Genomic DNA, 23,208 nt, shown 5'->3' on the forward strand with positions numbered 1-23,208 from the left:
AGCGTAGCAGATATGCCTGAGAAGTTTATAGGGGCCAGATGTTTGGCTCCTAGATAATGTGTCTTCTAGATAATAGAAAGTTTTTGCTCTTCTAAATATTGCCTTTATTTCTACTAATAGGTTCCAAGCAGATGCTGCAGCCAAATTTAGTATTATTTTTCTCTTATGGAATATTGTATCCAACGTCCTCTATCTTCAGGAAATCAGGTCCAATTATACTGGCTTTAAAGATGCTATTGATTTTTTTGCAAGTTATCAAAACTTCAGCATTACAGAGTTTGTAAAAAAAAAAAAAAAAAGGTCTTTATCTCAACAATAGCACTTTGTTGGAATGTGACTTTTTTGGAAAGCCATGTGGCCCCCAGGTAATGGTTTGATATTTCTTCCAATATCATCAATATAATAAAACTATAGCACAGTACTGCTTCACACTGAGATAAAGTTTACTTTCGTGCGGAATCAACTGAAACTTGCTCAAAGATTGTGTTTAGTTAGTTGAGCATTATGACATCAGGGGTGTGGAATACACACGAGAGGTATTTCTTTTCTTAAGTAGTTTAGATAAGAAAAGGTAGAAAACAGAAATCTTCGATTACCTTTATTGAAGGATAATCTTTCCAAAACAAAAACAATTGTCACCCCAGGGGATATTTTAATTTTTCGCATTCTTCAGTAACTTATTCCAACGTAGCATTTTTATTATCATTAAGGAGCCAACATTTAGTTTTTTTGGCTCGGGGGCTATAGAAAATGAGTAGGCACCAGCATTTGACTGTGAAAATTATGTATATTTCTCTGATCACTCATAACATCCTGTTTTTATCCTTTATAGGATTGATCTACACTTAAGATAAAGTTTCAGATATACCTGAAAACTACTAGCAAAGGCAATTTGACATCCTGTTTCTTGTATCAGCAATTCTGTAGCATGTGTTGTCAGGTGATTCCAAGTTAATTTCATAAATTCATGATTTTGGGACACAATTCTGTATCCTTTTGGTAGCCTTCTTTAGCACACAGAAAACAGGAAAAAAAAAAAAAATGCCTGACAGACCTCTGACAGAGATAAAGCCCTGCTGTACTCTTAATTTAGAGAAGAAGTTCTTCTCTGTTGCTTGTTATTTACCAACCAACATATTTAAACTTGTCACCAAGAAATTTTATAGTAAACATGTATTAGGTCCTCTCTCTCTGTCTCATGACTCACGTTGGCTTTTTCCCGTGTGAGTTCTCCCTCCCAGAGCCATGATGACTCCTGGCAACTCTAGCCTCTCATTACCATAGATTAATACTCCAGTATCCTCTTAATAATTCCATGGAAGACTGATTAGTTCTTCTTGCTTATTTACATATTAAAATGTCCCACCTAGATAATCACATACAAAAAAATAAAAACTATTATTGAGCACAAACCAGAGTCACCACATTATCTATTCTTTCTGATCTTTATGCATTCTCATTTAGACATATGATTTAAAAAAAAAAAAGTTTGAGCAATTTAAACTTCAAAAGTGACCAAACTACCCAGCTGATTGTATTTTCTTTGGTTCATTTTCTTTTCTTTTCTTTTCTTTTCTTTTCTTTTCTTTTCTTTTCTTTTCTTTTTTTTTTTTAACGTTTATTTATTTTTGAGACAGAGAGACAGAGCATGAACAGGGGAGGGGCAGAAAGAGAGGGAGACACAGAATCTGAAACGGGCCCCAAGCTCTGAGCTGTCAGCACAGAGCCTGACGCGGGGCTCGAACTCACGAATCGTGATATCATGACCTGAGCCGAAGTCGGACACTTAACCAACTGAGCCACCCAGGCGCCCCTATTTGGTTCATTTTCATATTGGAGGACTTTGCACATGTCTTCACTGAATATGGAAATTGTTTTACTTTTAATTATGGCGAAAATATCCGAGCAAGGAACAAAGTGAGTGTCTCTGGAAGAGGATTAAGCTTGCTCTTCAATTTCAATCAGGTACTGAATTTTCCTAAACCTAGCCAGGGCTCAAGACAAAAAAGAATGATCAAAAGACTTGATCAAAACATTTTGCCCCGTCATATTGTGCCCATGAATTGTATATTATTTCCATTTTTGATTATGTAGACTGGAGTCCCATGTATGCAAATATTGATCTCTAATATTAAAAATTCATAATTTAGAGGCTAACCTGGACATTTTTAGCTATACTACCGACTGTCAGTTTTGTGACTCCAGAAACATTTATGCCACAAAATAAGGAAACCAGAGGTTTCTAAATCACAATGTGTGTAGTTAATTTAAGATGACTTTATGTATTTTAAGAATATTTTTAGAAAGATTTTTATGTAAAGAAGGCAATATGTTTTGGAAAGAAGCCATGCACACGTATTTAACAAACCATGGAACCTATAGTCTGAAGGATTATTTTAAAAATACTTGCTATGGAAAGAATTTTGTATAAATTGATTTTGCCTAAGCCTAGCTTCTGTAAATTGGTAATTGATCCAAGAAGTCTAAGTGTTTAAGCTTGAGAGGCAGATGTCCAGACACCTAAGAAATTCAACAGACGTCAGCTTCAAGCGTAGCTGGTGTAGCTCCCACCCAAGGTTAATTCTTAAGTTTTATCTTACACAGCTGTTTCTAGTATTACACATTTAGAGATAATCTACTTCATTATAGTGGTTTTATAAATGAGGATTCTGAAATGCTGATAAATTAAGTATCCGAAATCACACAATTAATGGCAAAGTTGAGAAATACATCTAGTTTCCCCAAATCCCATTGAATTATCCTATCTTCCAATCCAAGTGAATGGGGCCATTGGCTACTTTCAAAGAATTTTTCTTAAGGTATATTTCATAACTTCCTCTTGTATCTCATTCAAGATACTTTTTGCTCAACACAGTACTGCACAGTATAATGCATGTATATATATTTGATTATATACCTTTACTGTATTTGCTTGTACATATATTTGATTAATATTTCCAGGTGATTTCAGGGGAGCGTGGGTGGTTCAGTCTGTTGGGCGGCTGACTACCGCTCAGGTCATGATCTCGCGGTCTGTGAGTTTGAGCCCCGTGTTGGGCTCTGTGCTGACAGCTCAGAGCCTAGAGCCTGCTTCTGATTTTGTGTCTCCCTCTCTCTCTGCCCCTTCCCTGCTTGCTCTCTCTCTCTTTTAAAAATAATAAACAATAAAAAAATTAAAAAAAAATATTTCTAGGTGATTTCAATACTGGCCATATGGTCAGTTCCAATATTACATTGTGGATTATACAAGCTAGAATTTCCCAAATATTTTTAGGATGCAATTAAAGTCTGCAGATGCAATGCAATACTCCATAAGTGAATGGCTCTTAAATACTTGTCCAGACTAGCCAACTGAGTATTTCTTAGAGTCCTAACAGACCCAGGAGAAATAGGGTCCTGAGTTACAAATGGAATATTAAGCACGTTCATTAAATGTAATTACATATACAATCGACCTATTCACAGGAAAAATCATCGTATCCCCAAGCCCATTCTTTCTCCTTATAACCTGAAATTACAACTACAGACAGTCTCTGACTTCACAATGTCTCCACTTGCAATTTTTCAGCTTTACAGTGGTGCAAAGTGATACACATTCAGTCAAAGTCACACTTCGAGGTTTGAATTTGGACCTGTTCTTGGGCGAATGATATGTGGTGTGACAGCGTCTCGTGATGCTGGGTGGTAGTAGCTCCCAGACAGCTACGCAATCATCAGCATAAATAACTGATATGCTTACAACCATTCTGCACCCATACAACCATTCTGTTTCTCATGTTCAGTTCCATATTCTGTCAACTACATGAGATACTCAACATTTTATTATTAAAAAGAGCTTTGAGTTAGATTATTTTGCCCAGCTGTGGACTAAAGTGAGTGCTCTAAGCATGTTTAAGGTAGGCGAGGCTAAACTATGATGCTCAGTAAGTTAGGAGTATTAAATGCATTTTTGATTTATGGTATTTTCACCTTACAATGGCTTTATCAGGATGTAATCTCATTGTACGTCAAGGAAGATCTTTAATAACAAAATCACCAGAAGTTTCTTCGTTTTTTTCATCTGGCACAGGATTTATAGAAGAGCATGATGTTAAAGAAATAGTGTAAGTCTTCACTCTTAGGAGGAAATGAATTTCAATTTTAAAGAAGGCCAGAGATTTTAATTGCAAAGAGACGAAAGGAGCCAAATGATTTTCTAAAACCAATGAAGCGAAGAGAACAGCCAAAGAAGAAGCAACTAAAAGGCAACAAGGTGAAGAGAGGGCCTCCAGGAAATCAGATGATTAACAGTCATGATACGTACTGTGGCATTCATCTAAGGTGAAAAGTAATCTATGGAAACTCTTGACACATTGACATGTGATTCAACCATGAAAAGTATGTCTTAGAGGTGTTTAATTTTCAGTTTTTATATAAAAATTGAACAGTGATATGAAATGTTTGATTTTAAGTAAGTCAAATGCTATCATGAGATAGTATAACTAATTCTTAAACTTTTGTAGGATTGATATCAATTTGTAACTTGGGGAAATTGTTGTTTGTTTCAGGAGGAATTCACTTATGAAAAACCCTTGGTTTTGTTTATGCTGGAATCATCTTTGTTATCCATTCACCACAGAAGGTGCCCCAGATTGATGGTTTAGGCTTGTCGTCACCTGTGGGAATGCATGCATGGGTAACAATCCGCCAAGTCAAGGTAAATAATATTCACAAGGTGTAGAGTCTCAGGGAATCAGGTAAGGTAATAAATGTATATACACATAAATAATACTTCCACTAGAAACTTTTTTCTGCCATGCTCTCAGAAGACCTCTGGAAATTCCATAGTTTCATTTCAGATTCTTTCCCATTAGTAGGAGGTAACTATTTAGCAAAAACAATGAATTCACATGTACAACATAAGTGAAAGCTGGGAAACCTGGTAAAATCAACATAATTTTAAATTCCATTAGAGATGGAAAGGATCAGTAAATATGAAGAGACTCCTAAGTTGCTGAACTGTGCGTTTTCTCAATGAGATGTTCTGGAAAGAAGAAAAATAAGTGGGAAGAGGAGGAATTTTGGAGTCAGACATGTCTGGCTGATTTCCATTGGCCAGCCTCTTGCTCTGCAATTTCCTTAATTAACTTCCTGAAATTCCATCTCCTTTCTCTGATAAAGATAATATTGTGTTTTCATGGTTATTATGAGGTTTACGTGAAATGACATAAAGAAAGCACTTACCCACTGCCTGGCATAAAATAAGTACTCAATAAAGGATTTTTTGTGTGTGTATGATTTTGGTTCCTATTTTGTGGGTGGAGTGATTAATATGGTAACATATTATTTCCATAAATAATACTATTTTTCTTATATGAGTTAATTTTTAGAGCAGTCTGTCTGATTTTATTAATTCACTACAGGTACAGAGCATTTGGGATATGTGTAAAAGGACCCCTGTTATATCTACCTTCAGGGATTTTCATGTTAATAGAGCAGGCAAAATAGAAAATGTAGTCAATTAAAAAAAAAAAAAAGAATCAAAGAGATCTGAGAAAAAAAGTAAAAATGTATATTAGCTTCTCTTCTTGGAATGGAGATGTATGGATTGACTCAGATAAACTTCCTGAGCCAGGTATTTATTTTATCTCAAGACAGTGCATCAAGAATACCCCTGGGGAGAATGCAACCCTAACATCAAGCTGCAGAATTTTAGTACCTACAGCACTTCTGGTTGCTTGAAGGAATGCATGGCTCAGCACATACAAGAGCAATGTGGATGTTTACCTTTTCTGCTTCCTGGTAAATAAAGAATGACAAATTTCCCTTATTTAATTTTTCCTACTTAATTTGAGTCACAGGAAATGAACGTATCAGAAAATTGTTTTCCATTCTTATGAAATTCTATGCCAGAAAGTCATCCATTTAAGAAATACAACCTCCACTGACAGATTTTAAATCCCGGAGTCATAGTGGAGATTTCTGGAAAAGAAAAGAAAATTGAATGAGGCCCCAATTCTTCTTTTGAGCATGTAAGTCTGGGTGCTCTTAAATATCTAAAGCTGATCATCACAGTTTTCTCAGTTTGAAAGCAAAATTAGATCATCTATATAAACCTTAATCAACCCCAAATATTTCATCATTGGGGAATTCTTTTCTTTGTGGTTAGAAAAACAACCGAGGCTCCCTTTGCATAGAATTTGGAACATTTCCAAAGTCATGGATATTGGAAGCAAGCCCCGAAGGATGCAGGAGGGCAGGGTGGATAGGAGCTAGACTCTGACCCAGGCTGTTCATTTCAGCTACACAATTTCTCCTCTATGTGACCTTCAACTAAACCCCTCTGTACCTCCTATAAGCTGGGAAGAATAATAATAGTATCCTAGCTCATGGGATTGTCATAAGGATGAAAGGAGCATGTAAGTAGCTTGAAACCCACCTGACACAGAATACACTCTATATAAACACTGGTTATTTTTATTCAGATTTGCCTCATCCCCCTTCTCCGGCAAATTTATAAAGAAGTGTAGAGTGCATTAAAGGCAATACCAGTTTGGCCCTTTAAATTTGCTGCTATGGCCCATCTCACGCGTGCACACACACACACACACACACACACACACACACACACACACACTGGACATACTAATGCTAACTCTGCTTTTATTAACAATGGTTTCCACTTGGCAAACTTCTTAGGAATTTTGAGAATCATCACTTCCTTCTTTCGAGCATTCTGATCATTGGCCTCTGGCCCCTCAAAAACTGCCATTCTGTAAAACTGCTAATGCTGGATCTGATCCATCATTCCTAATTATCTTTCCAAAGTTTCTGGGGAAAAAAAAAATCTGAACTGATGGATGAACCATAATGTTTATAATTTAAAAATGTGTTACTTCTTACAAGTCAGAAACTGGATTACAAATATGTAATTTTGTAATTTAATTACAAATATGTAACTAGGAGCTAGACAAAGTGAAATATAAAATACAAAGCATGGCATTTGTGCAAACTTTTGCATATCCCACGTGCTTCCAAAATGGTATCTGATTTGGTTTGATCCTCACATATCCATCTATGTGAGAACATAAACGAGGACGTTAAAAATATAGAGACGTTAAATGAAGCAGCGAAAGTACCTCTACTAACAACTTGCAGAGCCAATCCCCAAAATCAGTTTTTCAGATATGGATTGTTTCCAAAACGTCATTGTTCTTTGCAATGAGAAAAACAGCATTTGAAGAAGCCCAGCATACTTTGGGAAAGACAGGCTTCTTTATCAATTTCATGCTGAAAGTAGATTTTATTTTTGTATTCCTTTCATTTCCTTTACCAAGAGCACTTCCTCATAGTTAGCCAAATGTATCTGCAAATTATAAGTGGACAATCCCTTTTGGTTATTTTCAAGATCCCTGACTAAACATTGAGGCTAACCCCAGAGACCGCATGGGGTTATGGCAGTAGACAATTAGCTATGTTAAGGTGCAATGACTAAAGATTTAGAATCAGCCTGGAATTAATCCCAGCTCTGCTACATATTGATTTTACAATTTCTCGCAAGGTCCACAGCCAATGATTAACAATATTGGTCCTTACCCGCCCCATACTACCGCTAGAAAGGCAACATGCCAGATGTGCCAGTGTGTATATGTATGTTTAAATCACATGTAAGTATTGTAATCATAGGTAAGTTTAAATCATATGTAAATATGGAAGTGTTCAGTCATTAAATTGTACACCGGAAACTAATATTACATTGCAGGTTAACTAACTGGAACTTAGATAAAAACTTTTTTTTTTTTTTTAAAGAAAGTATACTGTATGCTATGCATCTTTCAATACCATAAAAAAAATCAAGCAATCAATCAATGGATAGAAGGAACAGGACAGAAGGTGAGCAAAATGAGCCAAGCCCAGCTCCCCTGCAACTGCTTGGACAAACCACTTTCTGAACCTTAGTTTCTTATTTATAACGATGATTCCCACATCACAGGATTAGTGTAGGGACAAATGAGATGATAAGTGTGAGAATAATTTTAAATTTCAAAGCTATGTTTTAAGACATTATCTCCACTTAAATGATTTTGCCTGATATAGATGGAGGAAAAGAAACATGGAAATTAACAAAAACATTACTATTTTTCCTTCCAATGTATATTTACCTTAAGTATTAGCATGGTTTCATAGTTTGTTGTTGTTCTCGCTGTTTTGCAAACAACAAGATGGATGGATAAAATATATTTTTGTCATTAGGTCACTTATTTCATGAAATGTAAAGTCTTTATGTTTAGATTTATTATTTTTAAGGAAATGGAATAGAGTGTGACCTACAAAAGTTTTACAACTGTGTTTCACCTACACTTGGTAAGTGGTTTAATTTATTTCTTTATTCTCACGATTTATATGAAAATTGCTCAGAGTGATACAAGACATTAAACCATAGTATGGCTAGTCCTCAGATGAAACAGAATAGAGACTGTAAAGAGGAACTTTTTCAATGTTTTTAAAATTAAGAACAGTAGCTTATATAGACATAGACAGTAAAACAAAACAAAACCCTCTGAATTCACGATGCACCTGAATTAAAGATATTCATTGACCTGGGCACCTGGGTGGCTCAGTGGGTTAAGTGTCAGACTTAAGCTCAGGTCATGATCTCATGGTGTGTGGGTTCAATCCCCATGTCAGGCTCTGTGCTGACAGCTCAGGGCCTGGAGCCTGCTTCAGATTCTCTGTCTCCCTCTCTCTGCCCTCCCTCCACTTGCATGCTCTCTCTCTCTCTCTTTCTCAAAAATAAATAGACATTAAAAAATTCTTATGAAAAACAGATATTCAGTGACAAAGTCACAGCAGAAAGCTTTGATTCTTATTTGTTTTCTTAAAAAAAAAAAGTGTATTTATTTTGAGAGACAGAGGGAGTATGAGCAGGGGAGAGGTAAGGAGAGAGATAGAGAATCCCAAGCAGGCTCTGTGCTGTCAGTGCAGAGCCCAACGTGGGGCTCTATCTCACAAATTGTGAGATCCTGACCTGAATTGAGATCAAGAGACAGATGCTTGACTGACGGAGCCACCCAGGCACCGCGTGATTTTTATTTCCAAATTTTGTGTTTTTTCAATTTTATAGTTTTGTATAATCAAAATAGCCTTGCTTTTTTTTTTTTCTTATTACATAAATAAAGCATGCTTGTTGTGACTAGTTCCAACATTACAGAACAGAGAAAAATCTTGCGGAGATCAGTACAATTTGCATCACTCTGAGAATTATTATCATTATTTAGGTGACCATCCTCTCATTTATTCATTTCGCTATACACTGCATTATATGTAAATGCTTATATAAATTTTTATGCAAATGAGACCAATACCATACGCCACCTTTACTGGGTACAACTTCTTTTTAAGCAATATTTTTTTTTTACTTTCATATTTATCTTAACTCTGAACCAATGTTAATACTCTAGTATATTCTACTTTTATTTTTTTCCACATAAATAGGTTCGTATTTGTGATGGTAAATCATTGCTTTTTAAAATTAAAATAGAATAATATTCTATAAAACTTGCTGTTCTATCCCATTGTGGAAATATCTCCAGGACACCAGGAATAGAATGAGAAGTTTCTTTTCCATTGTTGTAAAATATTTCATGGAATGGATACGGGTAGAAGGAACCTGATGTATTTTTTAATATCTTTCAAGCTGAATATGCAGAAGTCAGATTATTGACCAGTGGAGTTAGGAGTTACGTTGTCAAATTTCTTATGATTTCCTATCCCTGATGGAGGCTGGAGAGAAAGTTTGGGGAAATAAATCATGCATGCAGTCCTTCAGGGAGTGTGGAGTGATAATGGGTTACACAGAAAAATGTGTGCTTATGACAGCATGTGTATGTGAGTGGATGTGTTTGTGTGAGTTGAAGGGAAGGATGGTGTTTATTACCAGAATCAAGAACTAGAGAAAGCAAGCAAAAGTCATGCCCTGAAGAAGTATCATACTTAGATTCCAGAGAAGAAACCCAAAGTTTGCCATTAATCAGGGAGTCTTGGTAAACAAAGCATTCACAAGAACAAAGAGTTTCAGTAGCAAAACTACAGGGAAGAACAAGAAAGGAATATTTACCCAGAGTGAGGAGCAGAGAGATTGGGTACCAGGATGTGGTCCAAAGGAAAGCTGGAGACAAATACCACCTCCTGCAGGGGATTTTTCAAGGATACATTTGCATCGATAGCCTGATTGCTCTACAGAAGTCAAGACAAGACAGAGGACGGAGAACCTCGGTAGTTGAGTCAGAAGTCACTAGGTCCACAGCTACAAGATAATCTGAACACCCAGCCGTGTATTTTACGCTGTTAGAACTTGAGATAAACCGCAGGATAAGTTTACTTTAAACCTGAGTCATTGGCTTTCAGGATTATATTTCAAAGTTCCTCTCAAAGTGATATAAGGTCACACAAACAACTTTCCATCTTTCTCCTGTCCAAATGCATACTATTTTATGGAGATAAACCCAAAGAATTTCTAGAAAAAAACTTCTCATTTCTCACAAAGGTCAGAAGCCAGTGACTCAATGAATTTAAAAGATAATAATTCCTATGTTTCATATTCTGTCTCCTTCGCTGTATTTATGTTAAAATATAAAATATAAACACCATTTGTTAAGACAGTGATGATAGAAATTGTTAACCACGTTTTTAGCATTGAAAATCAAATGATAAAATTTTAAAAAGCTCTTTCCTCCCAACTGTGAAATGATCCCCTTTTCTCAATATCCTGTCCTGATTTTCATTTCAGACTACATTAAAGTTAAGGAATCATGTACAATGGGAAAATATAATTCTAGCTGCCCTGTTCCTTGTGAAGAAACAGAATACCCTGCTACTATTTCTTATTCTATTTTTCCAAGTCAAAAAGCTTTGAAATATCTTTCCAAGAAGTTAAATCAAAGTCAGGAATATATCAGGTAATCTTTTTTTAGTCTTGTAAATTCCTTGAAATCAGCACGAATATTTTGTTTACTCAAAACTCTTAAAGGCCGAGAAAACAAAATTCTGATCAATCAAAGGAGGCAAAGACTTATGTCACTCAATTAACAATGAAAACCTAGAATTTTAAAAGTACATAAGGTCATGCCCTTGAATCCTTTAATTGTGTGAAAACTAAAATGAGGCCTACTTGAGTAATTTGCTCATGATCTCACCCTTGTTGAGCCAACTGGAGAAAATAATAGTACTGACTAATATTAGTTGATGCTTTAAAGTATGAAAACCTCCAGGACACCTGGGTGGCTCGGTCAGTTGGGTGTCTGACTTCGACTCAGGTCATGATCTCACGATTTGTGAGTTCAAGCCCTGCATCAGGCTCCATGCTGACAGCTCAGAGCCTGGATCCTGCTTTAGATTCTGTGTCTCCTACTCTTTCTGCCCCTTCCCTGCTCACTCTGTCTCTCTCTGTCTCCAAAATAAATAAACGTTAAAAAAATTAAAGTGTGAAAACTCCTTTCCTGCATATCACATAGTTTGTTTTAATAACTGTAAGGTTGGGGCGCCTGGGTGGCGCAGTCAGTTGAGCGTCCGACTTCAGCCAGGTCATGATCTCGCGGTCCGTGAGTTCGAGCCCCGCGTCAGGCTCTGGGCTGATGGCTCCGAGCCTGGAGCCTGTTTCCGATTCTGTGCCTCCCTCTCTCTCTGCCCCTTCCCCATTCATGCTCTGTCTCTCTCTGTCCCAAAAATAAATAAAAACGTTGGAAAAAAAAATTTAAAAAAAAATAAAAAATAAAAAATAAAAAAAAAAATAACTGTAAGGTTGATGGAACACAAATTATTTTTCTCATTTTACAGGTAAGGAAACTGAAGCACACTGTATCTCATGTAAATGTCCTATAAAGGTAGTCAGTGGCACAGAAAGAACTTATGCCCAAGACTTATGACCACAGATTCCTTGTATTTTTCCACACAGATATATACTTCCAAGTTTCATTAACTGAGGATTAAATTAGGTCTCTTTCTGCTACACCATTAGAAATTGCAAGTCAAACTTCATGGAAAACTCTTTTAAAATCAGGGAGCAGCCTTAACATTTCTCTTTGTTTCGTGTTTATATTTTTAAGTTGAGCACCTGAAACAGCAACATAGTACATTGGTGTTTGCAATTTCATTTAATATAATTAAAATATATTAACTAATTAAAAGCTGATTTACTTTTGCACAGCCGGGTATCTAACGGTAAAAGCGTGTTTTGAATCCAGTGTTATCCTGGTATTTATTTTAATGAAATAAATAAAATACTCTCCCCATGTAAATACCCAAACAATAAAGTGATCTTTAAAAATCAGAAAGTGGGGCAACCGGCTGGCTGGGTTGATTAAGGGTCTGACTTTGGCTCAAGTCATGATCTCACAGTTTGTGGGCTTGAGCCCCACATCAGGCTCTATGGTGACAGCTCAGAGCATGAAGCCTGCTTTGGATTCTGTGTCTCTCTCCCTCTCTGCCCCTCCCCTGCTCATGCTCTCTCTCTCTCTCTCTCTCTCTCTCTCTCTCTCTCTCTCTCAGAAATTAGAAACATTTAAAACATTTTTAAATCAGAAAGAGAAAGTACTTTCATCAAGACAGGGTTGATAAGGTATGATTTCAAATACTTAGCAGATAAAAAGAAGAAAAGGCTAGAAAATTTGCAAGGATCTCTGTTAATGGTTTTGTATCCAGTACAGATGTCTCTTTGTATTCCATTTTAATATGTGAAAGTGATTTATGTATGGTATTATTTCTGTTATGCTAAAATATGACCAAGAAGAGTACTTTGTGTGACTTTTGGCTGCTAGAGATCTCCCGAGTTTCATCATTATTTAATATGCAAAGAATGTAGGCATGATTTTGGAGACATATCGGTGAATCAGAAAAGAACCCATGTATAACAAAGATGATCCTAGAGAACATTGAGAGGTTTTTTTTTCCCTAAAACTTAGATTATTATAAGTTTCTTTCCAATTAATCTTATCACACAATGGATATGTGAGGACCTCACATGGTTGTGAATAGTTGAGGCCATTACTGCGAGGAATAGGGCAAGTCGCTGAACTGATGCAGTGGAATGCAGGGTGTCCAAATCATAGATGGAGCTGGTGGTTGGAAACCACACATATAATTAGGAAACTGGCTTGGGCACAGGTACCAGAAATCAAAGAGTAATAAATCAGAAAACACAAATGCCAGGAGAGCAGATGTGAAATCTTAGCCGCGGTAAGATTTGAAACAAAGCAACTTCCAACATACGTGAAGACTTGTCTGTGTTTCTTCCGTGCACACAAGCCAACCTCAGACTATGACCAATCCAGGGCCTCATGTGGCAGCTGCCAAACCCCATTAGAAAGATGATAGGAAGCTTAGCTTGACTAAGGTAGGCAGTTTGCAAGTGAATATAAAGATAAATTTTGGCTGAATCCAGGCCAATTCCGTTAGCAAAACAAATGAACTTTGTGAATTGTTCTGTTTTAATTTGACAATTTTTCAAGTAAAAATTGTATGAAATTGTTTGTTTTATGCAAAACTAATTCATTCCCCTTAATACAGCACTCGTACTCAAGAAACTGGAAGTCCTTATTTAGTGTTTTGTAAACGCAATATACTCTCGATTTTTATGTTGATCTCCTTACTGTTATTAAAACCCAAATATGTTATAATTGTGCCTCCCCTGACACAAACAAATATTCTTGGACTTAAATCCCAAACAATTTCATTATCTTCAAGAAGCATAGATTCAATGAGAGCCAAATTACTAGGCAAGGCACATGCCTGCGAGAAGTAGAATAAATGTCACACTATTTTGTAAGGGATGAATTTATCTTCTCTCAAAAACACAGATGGATAATGATTGGAAACAGTTATGAGGTTTGTGCTTAGGAAATTAAACAATATTATCAGTGTACATGCAAATGAGGAGCACAATGGAGAGGAAGGAGATTGCAGTATTGCTAAAATTATTGGACTTCCAAGACTTTATTATTTCCTTCACTTTGGCAGCTGTTTTATTATTTGTAAATATGGCAGTGCCTCCTGATTATCAACTTAAATAAAATACATTCTCCTGTCACCCTGGGTTAAACCAGTGGAAATTAAGTAAACATATTAATGATATATTTTGAAGTAAGTGTACTTAGGAATATTGATTTCTAACTGTGAACAATTAGGAGAGTGATTTACAGCCATGTTCCTTTGATATATGAGAAAACACCACGTAATTCCAAGAAACATTGCTAATAGGATTCATTCTTATTGTTGCCATCTGAAAAATCGTCAGGTGGTTGGTTTCCACCTCAGCTTATAAACAGACAGGTTAATATCTACCCCTTCCTTCATTGGTTTCATCTTCAATTTGTTCCCTTATTTCTTCATTTTACAAATATGTACTGAGCACCTACTCTGTGTCAGGATTTGAGGTGTTCTAGGCATTAAGTTTTCCTCACTGAACAAAAGACAAAAACCCTGACTTGTTGCACTTATTCCCACTGGGGTGAAGATGAACAATAAATATATATAGTCATATCAGATGGTGCTAAGTACTGTGGAGAGAAAGGAAGCAGAAAAAGGGCCCGAGAAGCCAGAGTCAGGAAGAGTTGTTCTTAGGGTTGAGGATTGCAATAAAGTAAGATCTTCCTGAGAAGGTGGCAGTTGAGCAAAGATCTAAAGCAGTGGTTCTCGAACTTTTTGATCTCAAGGTCCCTTTGCATTCTTAGAAGTTACTGAAGAGTCCAATGAGCTTTTATTTGTGTGAGTTGTATCAATATTTGTCACATTGAAAATTTAAACTATAAAAATCTTATTTATTAATTCATTTCAAACAATAATAATAGATTACTATATGGCAACGTTAGATAAAAGATTTTTATAAACAACTATTTTCAGAAACATAAAATTTAGGAAGAAGAGTAGTATTGTTTTAGAATATTGTAAATTTCTTCAGTGTCTGGCTTAATAGAAGCCAGCTAGATTCTCATTTTTTTATTTAATCTGTTGGTTCATGTTGCTTTGGTTGAAGACTGTGAAGAAAACCTTAGGTCAAACCGATATGTAGTTGGGAAAGACAGGCATATTTTAATAGCTTTTGTGGATATGTGACACTTTTCTTTGATAACACGTCAGAGCTCAACAAGTGAAGTTTCTTACATGTTCATTATAATACGCATCTTGTGGTTGCCCCATGGGGAGTGGAATTAACTCTCTACTCAAAATCTGATTTGGATGTTGGGACCCATGATGTCACACTCGCATCAAGGGAGTATGAAAAAATTCATAGTCATATAATGAGACTTTCTGGGAAGTCCCTGGGGTCTCCCAAGCAGACCCTCTGTTGGCTTGAGAGAACAAGGAGAGGCAGCCACCTTTGCCTTGCAATGTGGTTATGAATTAAGACTTGGCTTAGAAATCCCAAGGGTTTGAACTTTCCCAGGTACCAAAGGAGAAAGTGCATGGGCTTTCCTATCACTTTATCTCTTATGGGATAGGAAGAGGCAAGGATGGCACTGGAAAGCTGCCATTCGAAAGTAGTGATATATCAAAACATCTCAATGAAGTTTTTGTACTTAAATACATTAATATCTCTTGGTCTTGTACTTTTAATGGATCTTTCATCCATGAGTGATTTTGAACGTTATTTCTTGGTCATTAGAAAAATTCTAGGGGCGCCTGGGTGGCTCAGTTAGTGAAGCATCAGAGTCTTGATTTCAGCTCAGGTCATGATCTCACAGTTCGTGGGATCGAGCCCCTCATTGGGCACCATGCTGACAGCACAGGGCCTACTTGGGATGCTGTCTCTTCCTCTTTCTCTGTCCCTTTCCCGCTCATGCTCTCTCTCTCTCTCTCTCTCAAAATAAATAAGCATTAAAAAAAATAAAAAATTCTCTGAGTTGTGCAGATCTTCCAAATATTGATCCATTTTATTATATAATATATATTTCATTTTAATATCATTATTTATCAGAAAAGTCTTTAAAAATTGGGGAGTTGTCAAGCTCATCATAGCAGACACAAATTCTCCAAAATTCTAACTGTCACATTAAAACCTAGGCTCAAAATTTATATTATTATTTTCTATTAATTTTTTTTAATGTTTATTTATCTTTGAGAGAGACAGAAGGTGCATGGGGGAGGGGCCAAGAGAGAGGGAGTCACAGAATCTGAAGCAAGCTCCAAGCTGTCAGCGCAGGGCCTGACATGGGGCTCAAACCCACAAGCTGTGAAACATGACCTGAGCCGAAGTTGGATGCTTAACTGAGCCACCCAGGTGCCCCTCGAAATTTATTATTAACTACAAATCTTATCAGCTCTTGAAGCAACAAGTCATTGTGTTCATTTCTGTGACAATGTCCACCAAATATCATAGTCTGAATAACCATAGTTTGCCAGTTTGCTAGCTTTCTTGAAATAACAGTCACAGTGAAAATATCACATGATATGATATGTTCGTTTATTATGAAAATAATTTTGACTTCATGAACCCCCCAAAAAGATATCGGGGACCCCTAAGTGTCTGTGACCACACTTTGAAAACTACTGATCCAAAGGAGATATAAGAGTTAGCCTCAGTGATAAATGGTGGAAGAACATTCCAGCAGGAGGGAAAATCAAATGCAGAGGAAGAATCTAAGCCAACAGCATGCCTCATGTACGGATAGAGCACAATGGAAGTTGGTGTGGCAGGAAGCAGTATAAGCAATGACCAAGGATGGTAGGGCATGAGTTGAGAAAGTTCAAAGTGGGTGGGTGACAGAGGTAGGGCCATGGAGTTTTACTTAGAGTATACTGGGGAGTATCTAGGGAGTTTTGAGCAAAAGAGTGATATGATTTGTTAGTTGCAGAAGTATTATTTTGATCATTGTGTGAAGAATATAGGATATGTAGATATTGCAGTGAAATACATTAAAGTTGGAAGTGGAAAGACCAGTCAGAAAGCTATTGGAAAAATCCAGGTGAGATGGATTCTGTACATATTTTGAAGGTAAAGCAAATATTTGCCGATGGATTTGGCTGTGTATTGTTAATACCTTATAAATGGAGGAAATGTGAAGAGTTTGACTTGGAATATGTTCAATTTGAAATACCTATTGAACATTCAAAGAAAAATACCATGAGACAACTGGATATGTTATTCAAGTTCAAAGTAAGATCTGAGCTGGGGTGGGGACAGAGTGTGAGGGCATCCAAGGCTATCTGAAGAGATATTTTAAAATAATTTTTATTCACTTTGGTCTCAAGTAAAGATTTCTAGAAGACACTAGGAAAACAGTCTGCCCTAATATATTAATAATATAAATGACTGCCATTTGTTGAACACCCAGTATATACCAGATTCTATGCCAATTCTTTACATACATTATTTAATTTCTCCTCACATAGCTTTAAAATCCCAACTCTAGGGGTGCCTGGTGGCTCAGTCGATTCAGTGTCTGACTTTGGCTGAGGTCATGATCTCGCAGTCCGTGAGTTCAAGCCCCATATCAGGCTCTGTGCTGACGGCTCAGAGCCTGCAGCTTGCTTTGGATTCTGTGTCTCCCTTTCTTCTGCTCCTCCCCCACTCACTCACTCACTCTCTCTCTCTCTCTCAAAAATAAAAATAAACATTAAAAGAATTAAATCCAATCCAATCCAATCCTGACTCTAAAATCCCCACTACAGATGAGGAAACCAAGGTTCCAGAAACCCACATGGTTTCTCCAGGATCACACAAGTAACAAAAGACAAGATTTGAATTCAGATCAGACACATACTTAAATGTTTGTAAATATTCCAATCTACTCAATAGATATTGACATTTAATGTCTTTTTCCAATTTTCTCAGGAATAAGCCATAGAAAAATTATTGGATCTGGGGAAAAATTCTTCTCCTTAAATACCAACATGGCAAGAGTACCTTCCAAATGTAACAAGCTATTGTGATTACAGTGCTGTGTTTAATTCAACATTAAGTGACAACTGAATTAAAAATGAATATTAATTTCATCAAATAAGCATTAAAAGTAATGCTGACAATCTTGAGCCAGATTAACTCTGTTTTTATCCCCAGGGAGAATCTTGTGAACCTTGAAATAAACTACAGTGACTTATACTATAAGATAACTCAGCAGCAAAAGGCAGTGAGTGTGTCTGAGTTACTTGGTGTTAATTTACTTGTTCTTCAATTTTTGAGACATTTTCTCTCAAGTTGTTTTTTTTTTTTTTTTTTTTTCCTTTTGTACTTAAGGTTTTAGCTTCTCAATGGAGAAGTGATAGTGCTAGTCTTCGTCTGTCATTTAAATCTGACACTTTCTCTCTCCCTAGACACACCTCCAGTAAACCTCACACCGAGTTTCACCAAGAAAGGCTGACATTCACATTCGAACTCAGCATCTTGCTTTCCTTTCAGACACTGGGCACTCCTCCCTGCCAAGCAACTGACTATTATAGAGTGTTTCAGCAATCCTGCTTCTGAGTAGATAAGCATCTCAGACATCCACACAGAACTCCATTCAGACTGGAGTGAAAAGAAGAGACTGAGCGAGTAGAATTTAATCTTTTTGTACTTCCAATTTATTATTTATTTATTTTTTATATAATTTATTGTCAAGTTAGCTAACATACAGTGTACATGGTGCGCTCTTGGCTTCGGGAGTAGATTCCTGTGATTCACCACTCACTCAAAACACCCAGTGCTCATCCCAACAAGTGCCTTCTTCAGTGCCCACCACCGATTGTCCTGCCCATCCCCCTGCCACCCCACTCTCTTCCACCCTTAGTTTGTTCTCTGTATTTAAAGTCTCTTATGGCTGGCTTCCCTCTCTGTTTGTAAGTATATAGTTTTTTCTTTCCCTTCCCCCATGATCTTCTGTGACATTTCTCAACTTTCACCTATGAGTGAAAACGTATGATATCTGTCTTTTGCTGACTGACTTATATCACTTAGTGTAATACCCTCCAGTTCCGTCCACCTTGTTGCAAATAGCAAGATTTCATTCTTTTTCATTGCCAAGTAGTATTCCATTGTATATATGTACCACTTCTTCTTTATCCATTCATGAGGTGATGGACATTTGAGCTCCTTCCATAATTTGGCTATTGTTGATAGTGCTGCTATAAACATTGGGGTACATGTGCCCCCATGAATCAGCACTCAAGTAAATTCAATCTTTAAGTTACAAGCATTGTCTGTTCATGTCCTTAACAAATTTAATTGCTGATTTTGTAGATCTTATTGCATATTTACAGGAAGTGATGTAGGAGACAGTAGAGAGTATCAATCAGGCAAAATAACAGCAATCACACATGGGCAGCTAAGACCCTAAATGGGGAGGAAATATACAAATTTCTCAAAGGTCTAGAGGCAACTTATATCTCACTACCAAACTGTACAAAAAATAGCATGATTCTAAGAATGGTCCAAGGCAATGAGAAAAAGATCAATAATGTAATCTATTTAAGAAGTCAGTGCTACAGGGGCACCTGAGTGGCTCAGTCAGTTATGAGACTGACTTCAGCTCAGGTCATGATTTCGCAGTTCATGGGTTTGAGCCCCGCGTAAGACTCTGTGCTGACAGCTCAGAGCCTGGAACCTGCTTCAGATTCTGTGTCTCCTTCTCCCTCTGCTCCTCCCTCACTCATTATTATTATTAAAATAATAAACATAAACATAAAAAATTTTAATAAACATTTTTAAAAATAACTAAAAAAAAAGAAGTCAGTGCTACAGTAGTCAAATTCATAGACAAAAAGTTGGATGGTGGTTGCCAGGGGCTGGGGGGAATGGGAGACTGGAGACATTTTTAAATGGGTACAGGGTTTCAGTTGGGGGGATAAAAAAGTTCTGGAGACGGACGTTGGTGATGGCTGCACTACAGTGGGAATGTACGTAGTGCCACAGAACTACATGCTTAAAATCTATTAATATGGCAAATTTTGTGTCACATTTTACTACAACTAAGCACAGTCAATAAAGACAAATATAGATTTTAAAAATTTCTTAAAGAGAAGGCAATACTGTGTTAACATATTTTAGTAAGATGAAATATTACAAGTGCTTAAAAAGAAATAGTTTGGACGCTAGAATTCACAAATTGCTTCACAAATTGTTTCTGGAAAACATCATCATTCAATTAGTCACCTGAATGTTACATTTGTTCATTTAGCACATGGAAATGAATTTGTAATTGCCTAGGATGTTTTATTGATTTGCCTCAATTTATTATCTTCCAAAATCTTTGAGTTATATTTTTGGAAACAGATTTTATAATTGCTTTCTCTCCCTCTCTCTCTCTCTCTCTCTCTCTCAAGTCATCAGTTGGTTAATTCTTTCTCTGTAACTCTCTCCTTTTTGAGATGATTTACATAAATATTATTTTACGATATCACTAATTTCTATTACTTTATACCAATCTTAACATAATACAACTAATTCATTTTCATATAATATCAACTATGGTTAATCTATTAGCTTCAAATAATTTAAACTCTAGTAATGTTTGATGTGCCTTTTATAAAAGACACATTATTTATTCGATTTCATTATTGGCCTTATTACATCAGATGTTGGTGGTCAACTGGACCTATTTTGTGGGGCCAGCATGATTACAATTATAGAAATTATTGAATATATATTCACCAATTTCTACTGGATATGCATTTTGTTCTTGCTGAAGATACCTCAAATGACCCAGGGGTCTCCTCCACCTCAGCATCATCTGAAGAAGAGAAATCACATAGAAGAACGCTAATGTTCACATAGGACAAAAGCTTTTGCTTTTCTCTTCATAATACCTTCAAATTTCTTCATGACTAATTCACTGTTATGTAATTTTATCTTATATTTTGGGAATTCAATAAAAGCCACGGTAGGTATCTATCTCTTTATACATCTTTATCTCCGTCTATACTTATGTGTATATCTATAATATATATATTACATATATATAATATATATACACACACACACATGCATACACATACAGGGAGAGAGAGAGAAAAAAAAAAAAGAGAGAGAGAGAGAGAGCAGGCAGGTACTATTTTTTTTTTTCAACATTGAATTCCCAGCACCTACAACAGTAGAGATGGTGTAGTAGGCATTTCATAATTTTTTTTTAATGAATGAATGTATAATGTAAAAGGACATTCTTTATGTCTTTTATGTTCTTATGTCCTATCTAAAAATGCAAACTGGACCTGGTAAATGAACTGTATGTGAGGAGAAAAGATACTTTTTTATTCTGAAAATAATATGTGCAATCTGTGCTTTACAAAATTTCTGAGAATATTTATTTTCACTGAAATTCAACGTAATTTTATTTTACTTTGTCTGGAAAGTTATACTGTATAACTGTATAACTTTTGTAGGAGCAGGAATCTCTATGTATTTCCTATACAGGTGGATATTTAAATCTATTTAAAAATAAAGTTAAATTTATTTAACTTTATTGGTATATTGGTATATTGGGAGTACATAGTGTTTTATCAGTTTCTCCACATATCTCCATGTGCTTATTTAATCAATCAACCTGCTTTCAGCCTCTCAGAATATTCAATCGATGGTGAATTATTCAGAAGTCTTGCCAGAAACATTTAAGAAATAATCAACAAGTCATAGAATTCTAACCCCAAACTCATTCTAGTGTTGCCAGGTCTCATTTCCTTTCCAGCCACATGAGAATAACATCTGAAAAGTTTTAAGGTGTTGTTTTCAAGTTTAGTTATAAGCAAGTGCTTATAAGGCCAGTGCAATTAGACAGGACTCAGTCAAATGAGGAATATGTTTATCTCATGACCTGGTCATCCCTATCATGACAAATACTTCAGAGAAATTCTCTCCCAGAGATGTGACAGGCTAGAAGCTGCTTCATCCTTATAGCTATCATTGGGGAGACCTACGGCAATGGCATGGGTACATGCCACACAAGACTAAGCAGCAGAGGGACACTATGGATTTAATGTGATCCCCCCCCAAATGCTGATATATTGATAAATCTTAAAAAATAAAGTGTTAAGTAAAGAAAAGTTTAAAATATAAAACACTCCTGGGGTACCTGGGTGGCTCAGTTGGTTACACATCTGACTTGATTTTGGCTCTGGTTGTGATCTCAAGGTTTGTGAGATCCAACCCTACGTCGGGCTCCACACTGACAGCATGGCGCCTACCTGGGATTCTCTCTCTCCCTCCCTCTCTGCCTTCCCCCAGTGTCTCTCTCTTTCTCTCAAAATAAATAAACTTAGCATATATATACATATAACATATATATTATAATTTATATAACATATATATAACATATATATATGACTCCAAAACTCTATAATGCAATAGTTTATGTAAATTGAATATGCATGCACACAGAGCAAGTATGTTATGTCTTTAAGAGAACACATATTTAAAAAGTAAACAAAAATATCACATTAAATATTTACATAAAAACACATCAGAAAGATTGCCTGTAGTGGAAAGGGGATTGAGAAGTGGAGAAATATATAAGGTAATAAACAAACAAGAAATAAAATAAGAAATAAATAAGGTAAATAAACCAATACACAGAAAATATAGGACTGATGATACTGCAGTGTGAAAAGTAACTCATTTCTCTGCCCTGTGGACCAAAATCTAGCATAAAATATTTGGCTGCAAAGCCATGAGTTTTTTTTTGTTTGTTTGTTTTTGTTTTTGTGACCGTTGTGAAAAATCATTTGTTGTGCTAATATTAGTGTGACTGAATCTCAGGCTTACTGCAGGACAGCTTCTTACTTCTTGTATTGCAATTCTTTTCTCCTCTACTTATTCAAATTTGTTAAGTGAAAGCAAGGAGATACTATTCTTACTCTTTTTCAACACATTGAAAAAATATTTAACTGATTTGAATCCATCAGGAAAAACTCCACAAACATTATTCTATGCCTAACAAAAAATGAGAAAGTCACAAAATATAATTGAGATAACTCCTATGTTTTGGACTTGAGGAATCCTGAATTATAACAAATTTTAAGTATTTCACATGACCTTTACTAACTTATCTTCCGATATTCCTATGCTTTAAACATTACAAATATATACTGTTTAAAAGAAATTACATAAGGATTGTTGTAATAAAAGAAGCAACTGATTAAGAACAGAACTTCTCAGAATGTAAGCCTCACTTCCTGTAATTGAGACTTAAGCTCCGAGACCCTAGACCATAGAGTCAGTAAAGAGAATTGAGCAACACAAGCAGTATAAGGAGTAGCTTTTGGACCCCT

The 23,208-nt window shown here is 36.1% G+C and overlaps 1 protein-coding gene across 1 annotated transcript in view; it reads left to right on the plus strand.

The window, feature by feature from the left end:
* ASIC5 (acid sensing ion channel subunit family member 5) overlaps positions 1-20,851 on the plus strand; it is a 29,375-nt gene extending 8,524 nt beyond the window's left edge. Inside the window, 10 exon segments of the mRNA XM_025922219.2 lie at positions 121-283; positions 285-365; positions 1,840-1,965; positions 4,548-4,563; positions 4,566-4,696; positions 5,634-5,781; positions 8,287-8,343; positions 10,769-10,937; positions 18,032-18,123; positions 20,524-20,851. Of these exon segments, the coding sequence (XP_025778004.1) occupies positions 121-283; positions 285-365; positions 1,840-1,965; positions 4,548-4,563; positions 4,566-4,696; positions 5,634-5,781; positions 8,287-8,343; positions 10,769-10,937; positions 18,032-18,123; positions 20,524-20,711 (1,171 nt within the window). The 3' untranslated portion in view covers positions 20,712-20,851.
* The last annotated feature ends 2,357 nt before the right edge of the window (positions 20,852-23,208 follow it).

The sequence above is a fragment of the Puma concolor genome, chromosome B1 (assembly GCF_028749965.1).
Source record: "Puma concolor isolate L17-30 chromosome B1, mPumCon1.1.hap2, whole genome shotgun sequence".
NCBI lineage: Eukaryota > Metazoa > Chordata > Mammalia > Carnivora > Felidae > Puma > Puma concolor.